The sequence below is a fragment of the Fukomys damarensis genome, unplaced genomic scaffold (genome assembly GCF_012274545.1).
Source record: "Fukomys damarensis isolate Sample0158 unplaced genomic scaffold, DMR_v1.0_HiC HiC_scaffold_2, whole genome shotgun sequence".
Classification (NCBI taxonomy): Eukaryota; Metazoa; Chordata; class Mammalia; order Rodentia; family Bathyergidae; genus Fukomys; species Fukomys damarensis.
Genome location: NW_022900914.1, coordinates 27,383,482 through 27,405,364, shown reverse-complemented (window position 1 = coordinate 27,405,364; position 21,883 = coordinate 27,383,482). Strand labels below are relative to the sequence as shown.

Genomic DNA, 21,883 nt, shown 5'->3' with positions numbered 1-21,883 from the left:
TTTTTTTTTTTTTTTTTTTTTTTTTTTGGTACCAGGGATCGAACTTAGGTCCTTGTGCTTGTGAGGCAGGCACCGGAACCACTGAGCTAAATCCCGGCCCTGTAAAAGAAGTTTAATGGGAACCCAGCCACACCCTGGGGGTGTGAGATGACTCTCGGTATTGCAGTGTCAACTGAGTAATTGTGACAGAGACCAAATATTTATTTTCCAGACCTGTAGAGAAAGTGTGCTGAACCCTGGTCTAGAGAAGGTAAAGTCTGTTCTCATCCTTTGTATTGTCTAAATACCTTTAAAAAAGTATCTTCCCTATTTCTAGATCTGCAGACCGGACAGTTTCTACCATGAGCCATTGCTTTGAATTTATTCTTCCATTTTCCTCACAGCTATTAGCATCTAGTATGTTATTTTTGTTCTATTGCTACAGCTGACCTCTTTGAGGGCAGAAAAGGAGTGCTGCGTGTCTCCTGACTCCTCCTGGCACCAGGCTCTAGTTGAGCCCTGAAAGCATAAGTGGAACGTAACTGAACTGACTTAACTCTGTTTCTTTCTCTACAGAGAGATCTCTCAGAACGATGCCTTGGAAGTGATAGAGGCAGATGTGTTCTCCAACCTGCCCAACTTACATGAAATGTAAGCAACAAAGCTAGGGAGTTGTCTTACAGCCATTCTGACAACATCTTTGAAGTTCTCTTCTATTTCTTGGAGGCCCTGACTCTGTTCTGTCCTCTGGTCCCTAGATTGTCATTCTGAGATGTTAAAGTCAACCTGAAAAAGATGCCCATGAGTCTCTGCTTGGGAATCCAGACACCAGCCCAGAGAATAGCTTCCTGCTCACTGCCTCCCACAGATATTGCTCTATAGAGCCCCCAAAATTTCCCCATGACTGTGAGAAAGCACCTCTGTTTTTTCATCTCACTTAAAGCCATTCCACATCAACACCCAAAATAATCCCACACGGTGCAAATGAATCATCGGTAGTCCTAGTCTGAACCCTATCCTAGCCTTTACCCCATACTTTCCAAGGAACCTTGGCGAAGATCCATAGCCATCTGAGACTTAGTTTTCTCATCTGTAAAAGCTGGAATAAAATATACACCTTATGGGGTTACTATAATGGTGATGAAATGATTAGTGTAAATTAAAATTAGCCTATCAACTGGTATAGAGTATTTATGTTACAATGATCCTTGGTTCCTCTGTTACTGCAAACAAATGTTCTTTCTTTCACTGGCATTCCAGTCTTACATCTTACAAACATGTCAGCACTCACACAGATCTACTTCTGTTTCACACCAGTCTGTTACTACCATAAATTAATTCAAAAGTCACAAAATTCTAAGGCTGCAAGAGACTTTAGAGCCCTGATAATAATTTTCCAAATTATTTTCTGTGCATCATGAAGAACCCAAGAAAATATCAGTATTTTAAAAAAGGGGAAAAGATTATAAAATAAGATTAGAAAACACTGGGCAAGTTAAGTTAAAGTTCATTAACTAGAGGAAAACTCAGAAAATTTTTCACGCTAATAGACATTTCGAAAATCCAAGTAAATATATTGTTTCTCAACTAATGTCACAGGGAAGATTTCTTTTGTGGAGCATTTATGAACCTCTCACAAAATCCCCATGGAACACATCTAGAAAAACCAATGAGCCACTCTTCTAACTTTACAGATGAGGCACCGGGAAAGGCACAGAGAAACGAGGCCTGTCTGAAGCCACCCAGCCAAACCGACAAGCAGAATAAGGACTTGATCATAAATCTCTTAGCTCCTTGTCTCTTCTTTTAAAATAAGGATTTTGCATTTAGCATTTTCCAAGCATTAATAGGGTACAGATAAAAAATGTAAGTGTATGCGTTCACACATGTGTGTCAAGCAACTTGTTTAGGAACGACACTCAGTCTGCCCATTTGGCACACTCCCTCTTCCTCGCCCATCCACCCTGCCTCCCACCCACCCTCTGGCTCTCATTCTTCCTCGCTGTCATTACCCTCATGGTGATCCTCCCTTTCTTCACTCTCTGCTTGGCTTCCTTCGTCCCTAATTGGGCAAAGAGACTGACTGGAGTCTCAGAACCCAGGGAGTATATCAGAGAAATGCAAGAAAGGGCAGCCAGTCTCTGAGCATGGTCAAGTAGGTCTTCCTCCACCCAGTCCAATGGGCCGTGGGACAACAGATGGCTCTTTCATCTCTTCCTTGCATGGAGAAGTTCTCGGACTCATGTAATACAGGCTTGGTTTAAAACAACTGTCTGATATTTGGGTCAGGGTAGTTACAGGTCACTGAAACATAAAAGCTAATGAAATGGGGAAGAAGTAAAAAACAAAAAGTATCTCTGCAAATATACATTGATCCAAGAAGACGAGGAAAAGACAGACTCTGTATTGGAACCTAAATGTGAACATGCTCACTTCTAGACTATTGATCAGGATATAGTGTATTGCAGGCCAACATAGGGCAGAAGTCACCACGTCCCCTGAGCTGTGAAGGAGAAGCCTCAGCCTATAACATGAGAGGAATCACTGGCCTCTTCTGAGCCGGTTAAAAATTAAGAAATATCAATTTTTTAAATCCTAATCTTCATTTCTCTTTGCCATTTCACTTCTATTTCTCCATCTCCTTTTGCTCTCTTGTCTTTTTTCCTACTCCCTCTCAGCTTCTTTTCATCCTCTCTGCTTGCTTTTCTTCTCCTCTCTTGTCCCCAGAGCAGATAAAAATTCAGTTCCCAATGTTAGTCTCATCCCCTATACTCCAACCCTGGGAGAGCCACATTGGCTGAAGACAACTCTACTTCAGGTGAAAGTGACTTTAGTAGACAGGTCCCAAGTGAGGAGCATCACATGGAACAGGGTTAATATTTAGTATGCACAGTTCGTGTAAGAAGAAATGCTGTATGTGTGCTTGATATCTGTTCAAATGATGATGATGGAGAGATGGATGGATGGATGACTAAATAAATGATTTATTGAAGTACTCTGCACAACATGAAAAGTATTACAGCATTCCTTGCTGTTGAGATAACTCCTATGTACTTTCCTGTTTTATAGTAGAATTGAAAAGGCTAACAACCTGCTGTACATCAATCCTGAGGCCTTCCAGAACCTTCCCAACCTCCGATATCTGTAAGAATTTATATATTCTGGAATTCCCTTTATTACCAAATTATGTCTTCTTATTTTCGTAAAACACTCCAAGGCTACCCTGGGGAATAATTGCTTTTTTAAAAAAATCAATTAATTTTATTGGTACATTTAAGGTATACAATGTAGTGGCATTCATCATTGGAAATTTGCACCTTCACATAATCCATCTGGGTTCTTGTTTTTTCCCCATTCCCCTGCCCTCCCTTCAACCCCTCCACCCTCCCTATCTACAAAGACTGTTTCCATTTTTTCTTTTCCTCACGTTAATTCCATTCCCATTTTTCTTTTCCCCTACCCTTCCCATTTCCCCTTTTGCTTTGCACCTTTTCTTCCTATTTCAAATTATCTATCATATCTTTTAGTCCTTATTTGCACTTTCAGTTTCTCACACTAGAGAAACTTCGGTATTTACATGTATAATATTTATTTCACTTGAGTATTGCCTCGATGTGCATCCATTTAGCTATAAATGTCTCTAGTTTCTCATTCTTTATGGCTGACTAGTACTCCATTTTATAGAAAAATCACATTTTCTTTATCCATTCTCCAGCTGATGAGCAAATGGGCTGCTTCCAAGTTTTAGCTATCAACAACTGTGCTGCTATGAACATGGGTGCACATATATCACTGTGATTCTTTTAATTCTTTGAATTCCTTGGGAAAGAAAACCAGCAGGGAGACAGCAGTGTCAAATGGGACTTCCAGTACTACTTCCTTGAAGTATCTCCATACTAATTTCCATAGTGGTTACACCATTCTACATCCTTACCAGCAGTGAAGCAGGGTTCCTCTTTCCCCATAGCCCCACCAGCATTTGTTATTGTGTGATTTCTTGAGAACAGCCATTCTTTCTGGGGTGAGGTGGAATCTCAGTGTTGTTTTCATTTGCATCTCTCAAAGGACCAGTGAGGTTGAACATTTTTTCATATGTTTATTTGCTATTTCTACTTCTTTGTCTGAGAAGTGTCTGTTCATTTCAGATGCCAATTTTTTGTCAAGGAATAAGGGAATAGACATAGAGGTGGGGTGACACTTGATGGTAGACTTTAGTTTAATGAGCAAATTCCACTAATATAATTGCATTTTGTTTTCATTTGCAAAAACAGGAATAAGGAATGCCATTTGCATTAATGAGACTGTCATACGGACCTCTTACAAAACTCAGCCATAATTTAGTGTTAATGAAGTACAGCCAAAATTTCTGCTATGGTTTAGTTTGTGACCTTGACCTCAGAAAAATTGCCTTCCTTGTTTTGCATGTATGTATTTTTTCCTCTGACAGATTACAGCTTTATTTTTTAAGTTTGTATTAGTAACATATTATTTGATCAGCAAAGGGAGTCCTGGAGTTTGTGCTCCATCCTTTGGGCTTGACCCCATCACTAAAAGCACTGCTCTCTTCACTAAAATGGCTTTCAAACCAGCTGAGGGCTTGACAGGGCCCTGGGTGTTATGGTGGGGTCTTCCAAATAACACACAAGATTTTGGACGTTGAAGTGGAATTTTCTGGTCCATTTACTACCTTCTGATCACAGGCAACAGCTTAGTCTCACATAGTCTACTTCTTCCTCAAGAGAATGGAAATCATAATGTCTGTGTATTTGTTGTTATTTATTAACATAATAATCATGTATCACCAACCACCCCCCAAAGACAGAGGTGTAAAGCAACAATCATCAATCATTTTTCACCTGTCTGTGCCTTGATCAGCACAATGGTTCTGCTGAGTCTACCAGGAAAACCCTAGTAAATGTTCAACAGAGAATTCTGATGACCACTGAGGCCTTCAGCTGTTCCCAAAATATCTGACTTGGGTTCCAAAAGAGCAAGGTGAAATATGCCTTTACATTTAATGGGGGAAATACAGAAAAGAAAATACATAAGAAGTAGAAGGACTAGAATCCAGAGGGTACACTGACATTTACTAAGTACAAAGCCTACCATCTCTGAACATCAGTTTCCATATCTGTAACATAGGTGGTTATGAAAACCAAGTAAGTTTATAACTGTTAAAAAAAAACTTTGCAAACTTTTTAGTACAAAGAATATAAATAACTGGGCAAATCTAAACTTCTTAGTGCCTCTTACCCAGTTGGTTTCCTTCAACTTTTTCTCTTTTCCTTATTTTTGTTCTTTTTCATCTTTCTTTTCCCCCTTACCCCTAAGAACATGCCTGAGTGAAATATGGGAGTCACAGAGCCTTCAGTAACAGAACACAGGGACTCTAGGAAGTAAAAAGGAACCCCCATGGCACCACAATTCACAAATGATCTAGCTGAGGCCAACCACTCCTGCAGAGGACAAGCTCATGAAGAAAAGGAGCTACTCATACACATACATCCCATAGCTCCCCAATAAAAACATCATGTCTGGAAATGGTGGTTGGAGCAAGTAAACATGGAATGAGGAGCCACAAAAAAGTTTGGAACCAAAGGATGTAGCATATGACCCCTTCATTGCTCCACTCCTACGGCCAGAATCATTTGTTCTTCCTAATGGGATCTACAGTGAGGGAGGAACTCAGAAGACTGTGGTGGAAAGCAGAGTCCAACAGGATGATGGGAGGTAGGAGGTTCTTTGCCAGAACAAAGGAGACAACACTATCCCTTTGACCCTAGGAGAAGCTGAATCTGTGTCACCTGTCATCAAGTCCAGCCTGCCTTAATGTCCTTTTCTCACTTTGAGGTGAAGAGTCCTCAATCTCTCCTGGCTCCTGTGTCAGTTCACAGAAAGTTGGAGGTGACTGATTCCAGCCACATTCTTTTCTGAAAGAAGGTTATTTTTCAGCACATTTTAAACCTGCTGTCTAACAGAGAAAAGAAAAAAAAAACACTAATAATAATCTGGGAAAGATTGTGTCATTGCCAAGGAATTCTCCATTTCTACTCTGAAAAGTAAATTGCTGTTGTCTTAGTCAGTTTCAGCTGCTATAACAGAATACCACAGCCTGGATGGACTTGACAACAAACCTCTCTCATGGTTCCAGAAGATGGAAATCTGACATCAGCAGGGTCAGTCCTTGGGGAGGGTCCTCTTCCCGATACCCAGACAGTCATCTTCATTCTCATTTGTAGCCTCACTTGGCTTTGCCTTGGTGCTTGCACATGGAGGAGGAAAAGAGAGCCTATTTATCCTCCTCATTTTATAAAGACTTTCATCCCACTCACCATCAGGTCCCAACCTCCTGACCTCATTTAATATTGATGCCCTACCTACAAATACAATCATGTTGGGGTTAAAGTTTCAGCATATAAATCTGAAGAGACTCAAACATCAGTCCCAAACAGTTACATAATCCATACTGCCCAAGGTCCTTTCCCATCTTCTGCTGTATGTACCCCCAACACAAAGCCAAGTCTAGGCCTTTACAGTGTTTAAGCCCTTTGATTCTTCACCCAGATGAAGGTGTGGATTCCACTCCATGCTGCTCCTTTAAGAAAACAGTGCATTTCCCAGCTGTGCATTCCTCTCCAGCACAGGGCACAGGACACATGATGTCCCTCGGATTGGAACAAATCTGCCCTCTGATGGCATGCCCACCAACAACCCATGCATCAGGATAAATTCACAGTCAGTCCTCTGATTTTAAAGGTTATATCAGGGAAATGATGCGCAATTAAACTTCTATCTTGCATTAGTAAACTGTGACAAAATACCATAGACAGGGCAGCTTAAACAAGAGAAGTTTATTTCAGATAATTATAAGGCTTCGAAGTCTAATATCAAGATACCAATCAATTAGGTTCCTAGTAGTGGGCCTCTTCCTAGCTTATAGATGTCTCCTTCTTCCTTATCCTCAGATGGCAGACAACAAGAGAGTGTATGTGCTCAAATGAGCAAAAATGAATAAGCAAGAGCAAGTCCCCAGTATCACCTCTCACAAGGACACTGATCCTATAGGATTAGGGTTCCATTTTTATTATCTCACTTAAACTTCAGTGTCTCCTAAAGGTCCTATCTCCAAATATAGTTACCATGAAGACTAGAGTTTCAACGTATGAATCTGTGGGTGAAGGGAACTCAGTTCATATCTCCTTTCATGCTTATTTGTGCCTGAGACCAGTCATAACAGCCTCATAATCTGGCCACCAGGAAGTCAGATAGCAACAATTTCAGATATCCTTTGGGATGATTAACTCCTTGTGTCAAGCCAAAGGAAAAACACAGAATGCATGAAGGAATCCAGTGGGTACCAGGAAGGTTGACTTAACAGGGTTGTTTTGCTTCTTAAGTCAGGATAAATGTTTAGCAGTGAAGGCACCAAGGCAGGAGATTGTGAGGGGTATGGAGTAAGCCACTGTTCAACTTGAGCGTCCTAACTGCTGCACACACAGACTTACAAATAATTGTTCTGAAGTTCTGTGTTGATCCCCACTTCATGCTACTCATTTGATGGCACAGAATTAAGGACAACTAGAAATCAGTGCTCTTCATCGATGTGTTCACAATTAACATGAAGTGGATAGGGAAGATGCTCATGAATAAAGAAATGCTCTTTAACTAGAAGAATATACATCAAAGTATTCAGCCGGGTGGATTTTTTTTTAAGTCACTATTGTATTTGCAGGCCATATTTCTTTCTTTACTGCTCTGCCTTCTTGGAGCTGACCTTTTGTATATGAAAGATTACCTATTGATCTGCAAATAAGGTTTACACAATATTCTCTCGCCTTTGCATCCTGTCAGTGTTATTCTCAGGCAGCTGGGTGCTTCTTTGCTACTCAATAAACCATAATTCCATTTTAGCAAACATGTCAGGCAGCTGTGTGGGCCCAACCCCCAACCTCCCACTGAAAACTGTCTTCCACTCAGATGTGGACCATCAGACCTCCCTACCATACCGATAGAGGCTGCCCTGCCATCTGCTTTCTCCAGATGGAGATGGTTCCAGAGATTCCTTTCTGGTACTCCGCTCAGCAATCCAGGCTTCTTTTTCCCCAGCCCTCTGCTAAATTCCACTTTCTCAATTCTGAGTTTCTCTCTTGCCTTTGGCTTGGTGGTAGTAATGAAAGTGGCTTCTTTATTGTAAAAGCTGAATTAATTTTAAGGAAGCATGTTAAAGGGACAAAAGGAAGGGGCTCAAGAGATTACTCTGAGTCTCAAGGAAGCACATAGATACCAGTGTACCTTTTCTGGGCTCAGGACTCAGCTCCTTCCCTTGTTAGCTGGGGACCTTCAGTAATTGGCTTAGCTTCTCTACATCTGTTTCCTTTCTATAAAATAAGAATGTCAACACTGCCTGCATCACTGGAATTATGTGAAATGCGTTAAATGAAGAGCATTAGAATGACTGACAACTAGAAAAATCTCGATAAACATTAGCAATTCTTATTAAATACCTGACCCTGTCACTCACTATCTAAGGGTCTCCATAGAAAGGATTTCATCTCTTTTTACCTAAATTCTTTCCTCTACTGAAAAGAGGATTAAAGGATAATGAATGTGTCTACCTTTTAAGACTAGTATGGGGATTATGTAAGATGCTGATTGTAAAACTTCTATATATCACTGGGACACAGTAAGCATTTCAGATCTGATGGTGTTGACCATAGTAGTCAGGTGGTGATGATAGCTCTTTCTCCTTTCAATATTAATAAGATTTTGATGACCTTCTTAACAACTTCTTTTGGATAGAATCCACCCATCAGCATTCAAACATGGAAATACATCCCTTGTGTTTCTCAAAGGACAAAACCATCCTTCTTACAGAAACTTAACATAAACAGAAAGGTCTTTACAGCAAACAAAGCTATACCATCCCTCACAGTTCTAATAGTGGGCTCTCAATCTTGACTTTTAATGTTTCTTTTCAGTACTAGTGGTTCATAGCTCCCTTGCCTTCCCCATTCAAATTAATTCCAGGCCTTCCCTCATACAGCTGGTTGGATAATGTTCCCATTTTTATGTTGATTTATAACTTAATATTTTTATACTTTATTGCATTTAAACCTCACAGCAATGCAGGGATAGGCAGGGTATAAAAGTGATTTTATAGGAGAAGTAAACCAACTTGTCTATAGTCCTTGATTAAAGGGCTTTTCTAACAAAAGCATACAATGCCTCTACAGAATAGATCAAATGGCTCACTCTGATCCCTTTGTTGGCCAGCCATGCTGTCTCCTGATAGCAGCTGGAAAAAAAAAGCCATACAGTGGTTTGTTTTCAGAAATTATGCTAGTCATGCACATGGTAGAAAGGTCTGATGCTTCTCCATTTGTTTCCATCATTTTGGATATGAATTTGCCAATCAGTAAGGACTCATTCATTCATTCAGTCAGTCAGTCAGAAATCATTTATTGAGGACATGCAACATCCTGGATTTTGTTACGGGTGTTGGGTATTCCATATATGAAGGGGCAAATGAAGCCACTGCCCTCATAGTGCTGACCTTCCAGTTGAGGAGACAAATGCTGTTAAATAATGTCAGGTGTTGGTCGTGGTATCAAGAAAAGCATAGCAAGGACAGTGGAGAGTCCTGTTTGGAAAGGATGGTTTAGAAAGGGTGAGGTGAAAGACTTTGTGCACAAAGAGATGAACCCCTTTCTATGGGCACCCTTAGGACACATATACGGACAACTCTCACCTCAAGGAGCTCAGTCTCCTGAAGAAAAAAGATGATTGTCAATTAACCCCTGAAGTTAACAACACATCTGAAAAGCTGTGTTGCACTGCTCTGGCATGAAAAGATTGATCCAGATTAGCAATGAAATAGTCTTGGGGCCAGAGAGAATTCTTGGGGCCAGCTTTTCTTTTGCTTGAACAAAATACCTGACATCTGCAATGTAAAGAAGTTTATTTTGGTCCATGGTTAGCCGGCCCCAAGGCAGAAACAGCAAGACTGAATGGGAGAGGAAAGCTGATCAACCCATGGCATCCAGGAAGCAGAGAGCAAGGGAAGAGTGCTGGAGAAGAAAGAACCAGAGATCAGGTAGTCTGGCTGAGATCGCACATCGGCAACCCACCCAGAGACACCCAGGACTGTGCTTTACTTGTCTCCTAGGTCACTCAACTTGACAATCAAGATTCCTTTTCACAGGGAATATAATTAAAACGAGGGATAAATATTATTTGGAAAGACATAAAAGGGACAGAAATTTCCTATGAGAAAAAGAGGTGCATAACTGTATAGCATATGAAAGGAGCATGGAGTAGGCAAAGGGTGGGGAGAAACTTGGGCTTCCGCGAACAGGAGGATGCACAAGACAAGGAGTACGACTAATCTGGACGATGGGTTGGGTAAGACTGGAGGGAAAATTAAGGCATAATACAGTAGGAAAGAGTAAGCTACAGGAGCTTCTTGAGCAGCAGTGTCATGATGGCAATACTTTGGACTGCAGAGGCACGAGGTCTCTCAAGGAGACCTACTTATGGAGTGAAGCAAGGTGGCAAGAAAGCTATGGTTCAGTAAAAAAAATAAATAAATAAAAGCATCATTGGCTATAATTTACTCTCAGGTCAAACATGGATTCAAGGGACTGCAGTAGGGATTTTTGCCCACCTATTTCTGGTTACCCCAAAAGCCTCCCTCCCTCCAATACCTCCTCTGAGCACCTCCAACTGAGTCATCCTGCACTTATCAAAAATCCAGTTATCTTACACAGGAGATGTGATTATTAGGAGAAAATTATTAGCCATTTTCCTGGCTGTCAGGTTGTAAATATCTAAGGATGTTGCCATGACTACGAGAGTGCTTGGGCACAATGGAGATTATACAATTGCTTCTTTTATCAATAACCTATCTGGAAGACATACTTTGCCTACCACAGTTAACTCTAGGAAAATGTGGCCAGATTTTCTTTCTGGAACATTCATGTTCAAGGTGAGATTTCAGCTTGAGCATATGAGCTCTAAAAGGACAAGAATTATCTCTTGATTGTAAAGATGGTGATATTTTCATGCTGCTAACCTTTCCTCCCTGTTCAGTATGTCTTCTGAAGAAAGCTCGAGTCTTTTCCATTAGCAATAAATCATTCGATCCACCAATAGATATCAATATGTTCAGTTACTGAAATTCATCTTTCCAGGGGAATTTGCATTTTCAAAATAGGAATCTGGAAAAAGTAATCATAAACCCAGGAGTTGACAATGATGAACTCCGTAATATGGGGGCTTCCAAGGAGAGAAAAGTTCACAGGATCCACTCAAATAGCACATTAACCATTTATTCTGCCTGTTTACAAATTCTCTGCAGTAGTATTTCTCAGGATACACCTTCCTACAAAGTAGGTATCCTCACCTCATTCGCTTTGAAGACCAGTCTTTTTCTTGTCACTAGAAATTGGATATAAGGACAAGTCTAGAGAAGGTTCAGGGAGAAACAAGTGTCAGATTAGCAGAGTAGAGCTCAGCCAGAGTTTTTATTCATTGCAATCTCACCTCCCTTTCCCGATCACACAGCAATGTACTAATTCCCTTTAAATGTCTTAATCTGGAAAAATGGAAAGAGTAAAATATGCTTCAAAAAGCTCATCAAAGGAGAGAAAGGACTTCTACGTCCCCTAAGATCTCTCCTATCCTACTCGCACTTGTTTCATGTATTATGATCACCACAAATTTGGGACTCTTGTTGTCACTGCCTGCCTGTGTCTGGGAAGTTCTTGCCCACCTTGCAGGGTCTCACTTGAGAGGAGGAAGTCCCTCTGCGAGGGTTGAAAGCCAGCATCTTGCAGACCCTTTCGCCCCCTAGATCGGCCCCAAGGTTCAAGCAGACCCTTTAATGTTGAGATCTTGTAGGTACTCTAAGTATCTTAAAGTAGCAGTAAATTGCTCTTAAATTAAGTACATATGAAACTCAACTCCTAGAACTAAGAGACAGGTTCCAGGGTGCATTCCGCCACTTCAGTTCCTCAAAACTGTGCACAACCCCCTCAGCAGAGGCTGAGAGGCACTGGGTATGGCTGATAGCACCCAGCAGCCATGGGAGCTGACTTGGGAGAGATGTATTGATAACATGGCCTGCTTTGGGCTCAGATAGAATGAGACAGCTTGGAAAGTAGACTATGAAAGAGCATCAGACAAAGCCCCATCCCCATGAGAAATAAATTCTAACTCTTATTCCACCACTGCAGCCTTGGCACTGGGAAATTTTTAAAGGGTTATTTTTGCCCTTATTAATGTAGGCTTATAGTTATTCCTCGTAGAGGTCACACATGAAGAGCCACCATCTTTCTTAGGGATGGGCCAAAGGAGACTATGGAAGGCAAGGGTAGATAGGATATGAAGAGGGAGAATGTTGCACAAATTAATTCCTTCCAGCTTCCATCCCTCTCAATGTACCAGGGAATCCTTCTCATGTGCTACGGACATATCACTAAAGAAACCCAGTTCTTGCTTCCCTCAGTAATATTTGCTGAGGAAGATCTGTTTTCCCTTCGCTTCTATAAAGACAACTCATTTCATCTACCTCATCATTTACGATATGTCTTCTGAGGTTGTGAGCTCCTGGAGCAGACACTAGCTAGCTGAATGTCCCAGCTGATCTCAATCTCTTAATTTGTCCAGCTGGGCATGATTTTTGTCTTCCTTGAGGCCACAGCTGCAGGAGGAATACGCCTCTGACTCACCAGTAAGGTGGATCCACTGGCTCAGAACTGGGGAGCAATGAAATGACAGGAGATGTCACCCTGATTTCATGGACACCCTATCTAGAGCAAGGGCTTATGTCCAGTTTATCTCTTGGCCCATACAGTGCAGGGTCTGTTCACAGTAGGCCTGGCATTGGAGCTCTTTGTTTCAGTAGAAGGAAGCAGCTGCTGTTTCTAGAGAAATATCTTGGGATGTTGCAGAGTGTGAACACTGACGTGACAAATGTGGTGAGGAAGAATATTTTCATCTTCAACAGTCATGGCAAAAATGTTCTTCTGTGGTTTAATCACAAACTACCCACATCAGCGAACCCACAAATAATGTCTAGTGAAAGGCGGTGAGTTCTCATCCACTCGGATGCAAAGACAGCCGAGCTGGGAAGAGGGCAGATTGCTAGGGGGCCTGAGAGTGAGGCAATTAGGCAACTTCCCTCATAAAGTTCATCCAGCACCATTTCTCTGGCAAGGACCAAGCCACAAGAGCCACAGGGACACAAAATCACCCAGCAAGACTCCAGGGAAAAGCACCTCTCCCTGTGCAAGAGCCCAAGAGCAGGATCCAGCCCTGGCCCTGCTTGTGAGAAGATGCAAGCAAGCAATGAACCTCCCTAGGCCTCATGATAAATGGAGCAAAAATGCTGCCCTCTCTCCTGCAAAAACTTGGTATAAAGCAGGGAAGGAACAAGAGACAGGGTATGCAGAGTTTTGCAGGGAAATGCAACCAACAAGTGTAAACACTGCTTCTGTATAAGGCATTGCCAGGTGAGGTGTGGTGGGTAAGAGGAATCAGAATTAAAGGAACATTGTCACTTTCTAGTAATTTTCTTAGTGTTATAGAAGCCTGTGGAAGAGGTTTCATTTTATAGATAACTAGCTTGAGGATTGGAGACGCAACTGAATTGCCCAAGCTCAAAACTTAGATGAAGAAATTATTGGGGTGGGGGGACTGATACTACCTATTAATCACCTATTGTATGGCAGATTCTGAACTCTGCATTTTGTTCACACAACTTATCTTCCTATCTTCTGAAACAATGATGTAGGTATTTTTCCCAATATACAGATGAGGATGAAATAGTTGATAGAATGGAAACCAGAAGCCAGCAATGTCAGACACTAACCCAGTCCATCCCGCTTTTCAGCACAGCACACCATAGCTGCGAAGGTGTGCAGTGTGGGAAAAGTGAGAGTAAATGTGCCTGGTGTCCAGAGCACAGCATTGACCCCTTTGTAACGTTTTTCCATTTGTAATTGGTGATCATCTACTTGGGCAAAGTTGAACTGTACCTAAGAAATAGCTTTCTAAATAATTTATACTGGAAATGGCTTGTAGCACAGGGTGTTCAAACTGTTTAAAACATTAATTTTTTGTGACTCCCGTATGTAATTTGAAAGTAACTGCTAGGCACAAATTGGTAGTTTCATTAAAGTTATTCTTACATCAGCATCCAACAAGATCCCTAAAGGTTGCCACCTGGCAACACTGCTAGCTGAGAATCCAACCAGAGAGATCTTTAGGCTTTGAAAAATCTTTTGTAGCCTGCAGTATAATAGGAAGAGCATCCCCAGCAGGCTGGGAGCCTGGATTCAGATCCCTCGTCTTCCACTTCTGTCAGACAAGCCCTTTTGAACTCTCTATGCCTGCTTCCTCATCTATAAAATGGAGCTAATAATAGTACCTTCCCCATAAGGCTGTGGGTGGATTCAGTGGCTTTAATTCAAGAGTGGCATTTACAGTAATGTCTACCATGTGATAACAGACAAATCTTAAATATTACTCTTTCTGGTTTAAGTCTGCAAATTTGGGCATGTCATTCAACTCCTATGAGCCCTGCCTCTCTTATCTATAAAGTGAAAAGCATTATTATATTTACCTTAGAAGCTCAGTGTAAGGCCAAATGAGATAATATTAAATAACTTTGTCATTCCTGCCTGCTGCATAAAGAACAGGCAAGGTCACTTTCAAGTCTTTTCTTCTTAGGAGAAATATCAAAGAATCACGACCTGTGCAACCAGTTACAGGGCATATAGTTACTCCTCAAAGAGTAGCCTTCAGGTCTGTGGCCACTTTAGTCAGCCTCTTGCTTAGGTCAAAGTCTGACACCAATCACTGTTCCCCAAGGTAGAAGGCACACTTATGAAACTTTCTTGTCTCCTTAAAGAAGTATCTCCTTGGGGCCAAATGGAGGAGCTCCCTCCCTTATGAGGAGGCAAGAAAAGCATCCAGCTATCTCTAAAGGCCCTTCCACAAATCCCTTCCCAAATTTAACTCTGACCAATATGTGGGAGGGGTTAAGAATCACCTGAACAGTTTCCGGAAACCCGAAATGTTAGCATCTCCTAACTCAGAAGGAAATTTTAGCTGTGACCTCCCGTCACACTGAGCTCTGCCCGCTCAAGGAATCATCCTAGGGCATGCTCCAATTAAAAGGACAAGCAACAGCAATAATGAGAGCTGCCCAGGAGCCTAACCCAATCTGTGTTACTACTACTACTACTAGTGGTACTGCTACTACTACACTCAGGCCAGGCCCATTTGGTCAAAGATTTCTTCTCAGAGTTCTTCCCTTTGGGCTCCAATTTGCCATGATTTCTTCTTACCCTGACATAGTGATACGCGGAAGTTGATTGCAGGCTAGGGCAGGACTCTGATTTGGGAGCTGGTATTCTACGCAGCTTCAGGTAAGCTGTGCTAAAGTTCTTGCCTCAACTGTTTTGGTCAGAATCTAGAGGAAACCATTTCAAAAAATATCTCAAGGTGCTAGCAGGAAAGAACCAAAGCTCCCCCTTTCAACAATGCATTTTGATTTTCTGTATTTTAAATGTTCTGATTTACATCATTGCAGAAGGAATAGAGGGGGATGATAGATTCTCTACCTGAGATTTGTCAACCATTTCCCCAGAGCATTAGCATTTTTTGACAATCGATCTGTAGTAAAAGAAATCGGTGTAAATATTTTAGCTTCAGATAGGGCTTCCAAGGTTGGGAGAGTGCCAGGTCACTATGTTTTGGGAAAGCCAGCACACATATTCCTTCTCATAGAAATTTATAATGAATAGTATCATGTAAAAATACTGAGATTTGTGTAGGAAAGGCATTTCCTAACAGTAACCTAGCATTTCCCAAATTTATGTCACCTTTTAGCCTTTCATTTTTGAAGCAAGTGTTCCTTCTATCCTCTAGAAACAGTGTTTCTGGAGAGACATTCAGTTTCCAAATTGGATGGTATCCTACAGGTCACAGTGCAATGCCCACTCATGACAAAACCTTTGGGCAGTTACTTGGCCACATTTGCAGAAATAAGAAAACAAGAGTTTAACAGTAGCATCCATCATTCTGTTGAGAAATTCTCACACTGAGAATCTGTCCTTCTGGTTATAAGGGAAAGAATATGAGCTTTAGATTCAAAAGATATAGGTCCAGCCTCTAGCTTCATCTCTCCTTATGTGGTTTTGAGAAACTTCCTGAACTTCTCTCAGTCCTAAGTCTGAGATAGTAATATTTGTCTCCTAAGGTGCTAGAGAGGAATAAATAAAATAATCAATGGTGAGTGCTTGGTGTGGCACCTGGTATATAGGAAGTGTTCAATAAATGTTGACCATTATTATTATGAATCCTGTATCTACTTTCCAGAACAGTACAGCACAAATCCATTACCATTTCCACTTGGCAGGTCTTCAGAAATGCTGACTGATTTTCCCAAATAAAATATCCTACGTGTTAGACAGTACGGTCTTATTTCTTCACCCCAATTCCCTAAAAAAATCACATATGTTTCTTTCCAAAATAAGTTGATTTATTTATAAAATAGATACACATAAAATTGTGGTGTTGTGTACATTACATTCACAAAAATAATAAAGGAGAAATAAAAATGTATAAATAATATGCTTTTATATTTTTATCTTATATACAAGTCTACATGGCACAAAAGTCTGTTTTTCTCACTAAATATGATATTTTAGAGAAAGCAGTGTCAAATATTGCTTTATTGCTTTTTAATCCTTAGTTTAACACTAGATAAAAACAATTCACAGGTCATACTAGATATCAATGGCTGCCACAGTTGAGAAGAAAAGTTCACTAAAGTAGGTAGATCTGATGAAAAAAGAGCTTCATAGATCCAGCCCCTGAGTTATCATACTTAGTGTTTTTCCTGTACTCTTATCAAATATTTTAACAAAATTCAGCTAGTAAATTTGCTTCCCTAATGTCAATCAGATGTTCTTATGAGCTACCTGGAAGAGGTTATATTTTTATATTCTTAATGAAAACATTCACACTCCATGAAACATTTAAACTGCTTAGAAAATGTATGTAACATGAGTTTTTGCCCATAATGACATACTTACATCATTTTCAGCAGCAAAATAATCATTTGCACACATCTTTTTTTCCAAAATCTCTCTTCATAGCATAGATTTATTTCAAATGCTATTATATTCCTCCTCCTTCTTATTATTAATATATTAAATGTGAAAATACCTGCTTTATAACACTATTTCTGGTAGCTGTTTGTCATCACAGAAAAAGACAAAGGTGGAACACTTGTCTTTTTTGCAAAAAAATACCAAAACAAAACAAAGTTAAGTCATCATTAATTCTGTCAAGTCTGTGATTTTTCTCAAGAGGATCAACAAACCTCTAAGTGATAGTATGACCCTGACCTAAAAAAGACAGCACTCAGAGACTAAACAGAATCAGATAAATCAGAAGGTTACCTAGGCAGGTTTATCAGAACAAAGGAGGGAGCAATTATAGAAAGGGGCCACAAGGAATCTAAAAGTTCAGGGATGGCCTGCTATTCGGGGTCATGAAGGTCCCCCATGGACTCGGACATAGAAAGAGCATCTCAGCACCAAAAGAACTAGAGACATCTGAACTACAGCCAAGGGCCTAGCAGAACTGAGAAATCAGCCTCAGTTATGTCAACTAGAAGGGAAGTCTGGGGCTAGAGCAGTGCCTAGACAGAACATCACATTTTCTTCGCAAGTAAATCTTACTTCTCTGGACCAAAAATGAGTGATCTGAGACCTAGAAACTTCAAATAACTTCTAAGGCCATGCAGCGAATGACACAGGTGGCACTTGAACCCAAATCTTCTGGTGCTAAAGTGGCTCCTTTGAAGCTATGTGCCCCAAACAGAAGCTTACTGTTAAAATGGGACACTGGGTCAAGACAGAATCTTGAGCCAAGCGGATGGGGCTGAGCTCTTAGAAAGGCTACCTGTGGCCTAATTAAATTCCCCCTGATTATGAAGAAGTCTGGTTACCATGGAGACTGAGGCAAATTTGAACCAAATATGCAAATTAGTCTACGTTCTGAAGGTATGGGACTGGGAAGATAGAAAATGAAAGTCTCCCACTGTCTCTTGTAATTCCTTAGAATCATTTACAGAGAGAGAAACTGAGGCATAAAAAAAGGCAAGTGAACTGCTTGTCATCATCCACCTTGCTCAAGAGAGGGCACTTGAATCCAGAATCTCTTTCCTTAACTCAAAGGTCCTGTTCATTTTACCACCACTCCTTACATACTCTACCATTGATCTCCAAGATTCTGTGATACTATACTTAACCAAAGCTTTAGTGACTGAGATAGCTCATGCTAGCACCTTTTATCATGTTGCAGACAGATATGTAAATTGCCAGTTAATTAGGTTGTGTAGTTAATAGAAATCTCACCATTAGCAAGTCTGATGTAATAAGTCTTTTCATACATACTTGATCCTCATCACTGGCAGATTCTGTATTTGCTAATTTACCTACTTGCTAAAATGTTATTTCAACCCCAATGCTATACTTGCAACACAACTGGCAGCATCTACTCCCTAAATCAATTCCCCTAAGGCATCTCAAAGGTCTCTTTGAGCCACGTCATGAACTCTGTACTTGCCTCAAGTCTTAGACTAAAAGAAAACTCCTTCACACAGTCTCAGAACTGATCATTTCATGCCATGGTGGGTTTGGGGCAGAGTTGAGATGAGGAATTTTGTTACTGGTTGGCATATACTATGCAGAGGGATGACTTGCCCTTTCTCTGACTTTTCTCATCCCAGTAGATTAACTATTTGCTTCCACAGTAGGTTCTCAGTTATCACCTACTAGTTTGGCCTGATTGCTACTAGGAAGTTTGGAAGTGATGGGCCAGTGATACCATGGACCAACTCTGCTCAGAGAATCCTCACATTTTCTTAGTCTCCTAACAGTACCCTAAGCACCTTCCAGCGATTTTCCATTAAGCTTACTTCTCCACCTAAAGATTCTTGAGATATTGCTACTTTCCTCCCTTTCTGTTATGTCTTCTTCTGCCCCCTGCCTTCTTGTGATCCAGCTGTGAGAATGTATTGCTCTTTGCTCAGGCCAGGAGGGTGTACTCTCTAAGTCAGATATCTGGTCTGCTTCTCTGTCTCGCAGTGGTCCTTCCTAGTTACCCCACCCCACACTGCTTTCTCCCTTCTCTGTACCCTGAAGACACTCATGATGAGTAGCATGCAGTTTACCACCAGACCACTCTCTGAATGTTTCATCTGTGTTAGTCCTAAATACCTGCAAGCTCTGAGGCCAGGACACTCTCTCTGGCTTTCCCTCTTGGGTAGACAGAGGTCTTCAAGGACGGATAGTGCAATATAACAGAGCCTGTTAACGTTAGAAAAAACAAGTACTAGGACCACTGAAGATTCATGAAAGCCTTAATGCACAATGAGCCTTAGAGCCACAGGGTCACCTGCTCATAAAGTATTTCATAAAGTGCCCACATTTGATCCTATACAGGACAAGTGGGAACAGTTCCCAGAAATGGCAGGGACCCCACTAAGTTCATCTAGACAGGAAGAGTGCTTACTTCCATTTTTGCAACCTTAAGCTTAGAAACAATCAGGTATAATAAATGCCAACACCAGCTTAGAATGTGAAATTCACTGTTGAGAGGGGAGAGCTCTGATCCAGTTGCTTTTCCTTAAAAGACCTATTTGCAGAACTTAAATTTGCTGACATTTTACCCTCAGGCCTTGAACTGTTTTTGAAGATAAACAGCAGTTGAGTGAATCAAAATAATTTCACAGCAAACAGTCATTTGACCAAAGCAAACCCATTGAGACATAGAACTTCTAGCTGATTACCCACTTCCAGCCTCCATCAGACATGAATTTATTGATCAGAGGGGAAAAATGAATTGAAAACTAAGTGTTCATCCAAACTCCATTTCCTGTGTTATCTTGGGGTTATAGAGAGTCTCAGCTACAGAGTTATAACCAATAATCCATCTCACTAGATGGTCACTAGATCTTTTTAAGTGTCTTACACTTAGCACTGCTGGAATAATTTCAGCCACTTTTGCAATGTGTTTTCTTTTCTGTAAAGACCAAGGATTTCTATGTGCTTCTACAGATATCTATAGATAGTTCATAAGCATAGAGGCTAGAGAAGCTCCTGCTGATGATATTAAATTATGCACCTGTTCCATTATCATCAGAAAATCATTTTGTCTTCATTTCTTCAATTATACATGACTTGTAGCCACTCAACAAGAAAGAGGAACAATTTGTTACACAATGAGGACAGGTAGTGCACAATCCCATGTGTGCTCATCCGCTGACAATGCATGGCACGTTCCTTGGCATTCAGAGCCTGGTAACACCAAGCACATGAAATGTGCTGACCACTGTGTGAACATGGGTTCCTCAAGGAAATGAGGCCTCTGCTCTCACCCTCACAATCTGGCTGGACACACACACATTGGGTGAGTAAGCACAAAATGATAGATAGCTCAGAATTCTGGTGAAGAGCCAAAAAAAGGAAAGGTGCTTTAAATGATCCAGCGATGCTGGGAGTAAATCCAGAACTATAATTTAGATTGGCCATCGTGGGACTCTTCTCTGCAGAAGTGACATTTATGACTGAACTACAAAGGTTGAAGTGAAGTTGTCCCAGAAAGGAAATGTATGAGCCTTCCAGATATTACATACTTGCAGACAGCCCCAGACAGGGAAGAACTCTCTGTGCCTGAGGGGCCTAGGAGAGCTGGGGCTGAGGTGTCCTCATGGGAGGGCAGCAGGGGACACAGGAGGAGGTGGGGAGAGCATGATTCTTCCCCTAATGCTATGGGAAAAAACTAAATCCTTCAAGCAAAGTAGTAAAACAATCTGATTTACCTTTTGTAAAAATAATGCTCTATCTGCTATATGAAGAATGGATTAAAAAAGAATGAGATTAAAAGTGTGGAAAGCAGGAGACCATTGCAGAAACCAACAAGATCAGTGGTGACTGGTTTTAGAATGATGTCAGTGGAGGTGGACAAAATTTCACAGGATCAGATCTATTTTGGAAATGGAATCTAAGAAGACTTTGAAATGGACTGTATGTTGCAGAGCAAGGAAGAAATAGCCCAATTTGTCAAATTTCAAATAACTGATGCATGGCAGTACTATTTATGGAGAAGACTGGAAGAGGAACAGGTTGGTAGGGATGATATCAGAACAAGCTTAGCTGAGTATGTCAATGACACATTCTGGAAGGTAGGTGAAACAAGCTTCTTGGTGACAGAGAGAATGCAAGTATGAATCCAGGTGTAACCATATTTACACTGCTTAAAGCCACTGGAAAAGAAATCTCCCTGCCTGGCCAAGATTATAAGGACAAAAGACAAAAAGCACAGGGTACAATAGAGGAAGGGAAATAAGAAATGAGCACTAAAAAAAGAAGTACTCTATAGCGGTGTCTCGGTTCACAAACACTTTTGTTTGCTAATTATTGGGTATGCAAACGGAAGCTTTTGGTAAAATTTGGTTTTTGTTTGCAAACTCTGCATCAGGTGACAAACAATACCAAAGCCTTCTTTCCACAGGAACATGAAGGCGGCAGTCTTTTCCAGAATTGTGGAATGAATTAAGTTAGTGAGGTACCACTGTAACAGAGAAGGAGTAATAAGAGTACAGCTAAAGAAGCCAATAGAAGAGACATACTGACAGAGAGTGTTGACCAACCCAGAAGGTCTAATAAAATGAGAATTTTAGTGTTTGACTTGGTAGGTAGTTGGTTGTGGATTCTTGGCATGATACTAGATGTTCTGGTGAAGAGATATAAGGTGAAAAACAGATGGGAACAGGCTGAAGATAAGATAAGAGAAAATGAAGATAGCATGTGCAGACAACTTTTTG

The 21,883-nt window shown here is 40.9% G+C and overlaps 1 protein-coding gene across 2 annotated transcripts in view; it reads left to right on the top strand.

The window, feature by feature from the left end:
* Fshr (follicle stimulating hormone receptor) overlaps positions 1-21,883 on the top strand; it is a 160,871-nt gene that overhangs the window by 111,978 nt on the left and 27,010 nt on the right. For both annotated transcript variants that reach the window (XM_010615812.1, XM_010615811.1), the window contains 2 exons: positions 556-630; positions 3,049-3,123. In XM_010615812.1, coding sequence (XP_010614114.1) covers positions 556-630; positions 3,049-3,123 — 150 coding nt within the window. The remainder of the gene's footprint in view (positions 1-555; positions 631-3,048; positions 3,124-21,883) is intronic.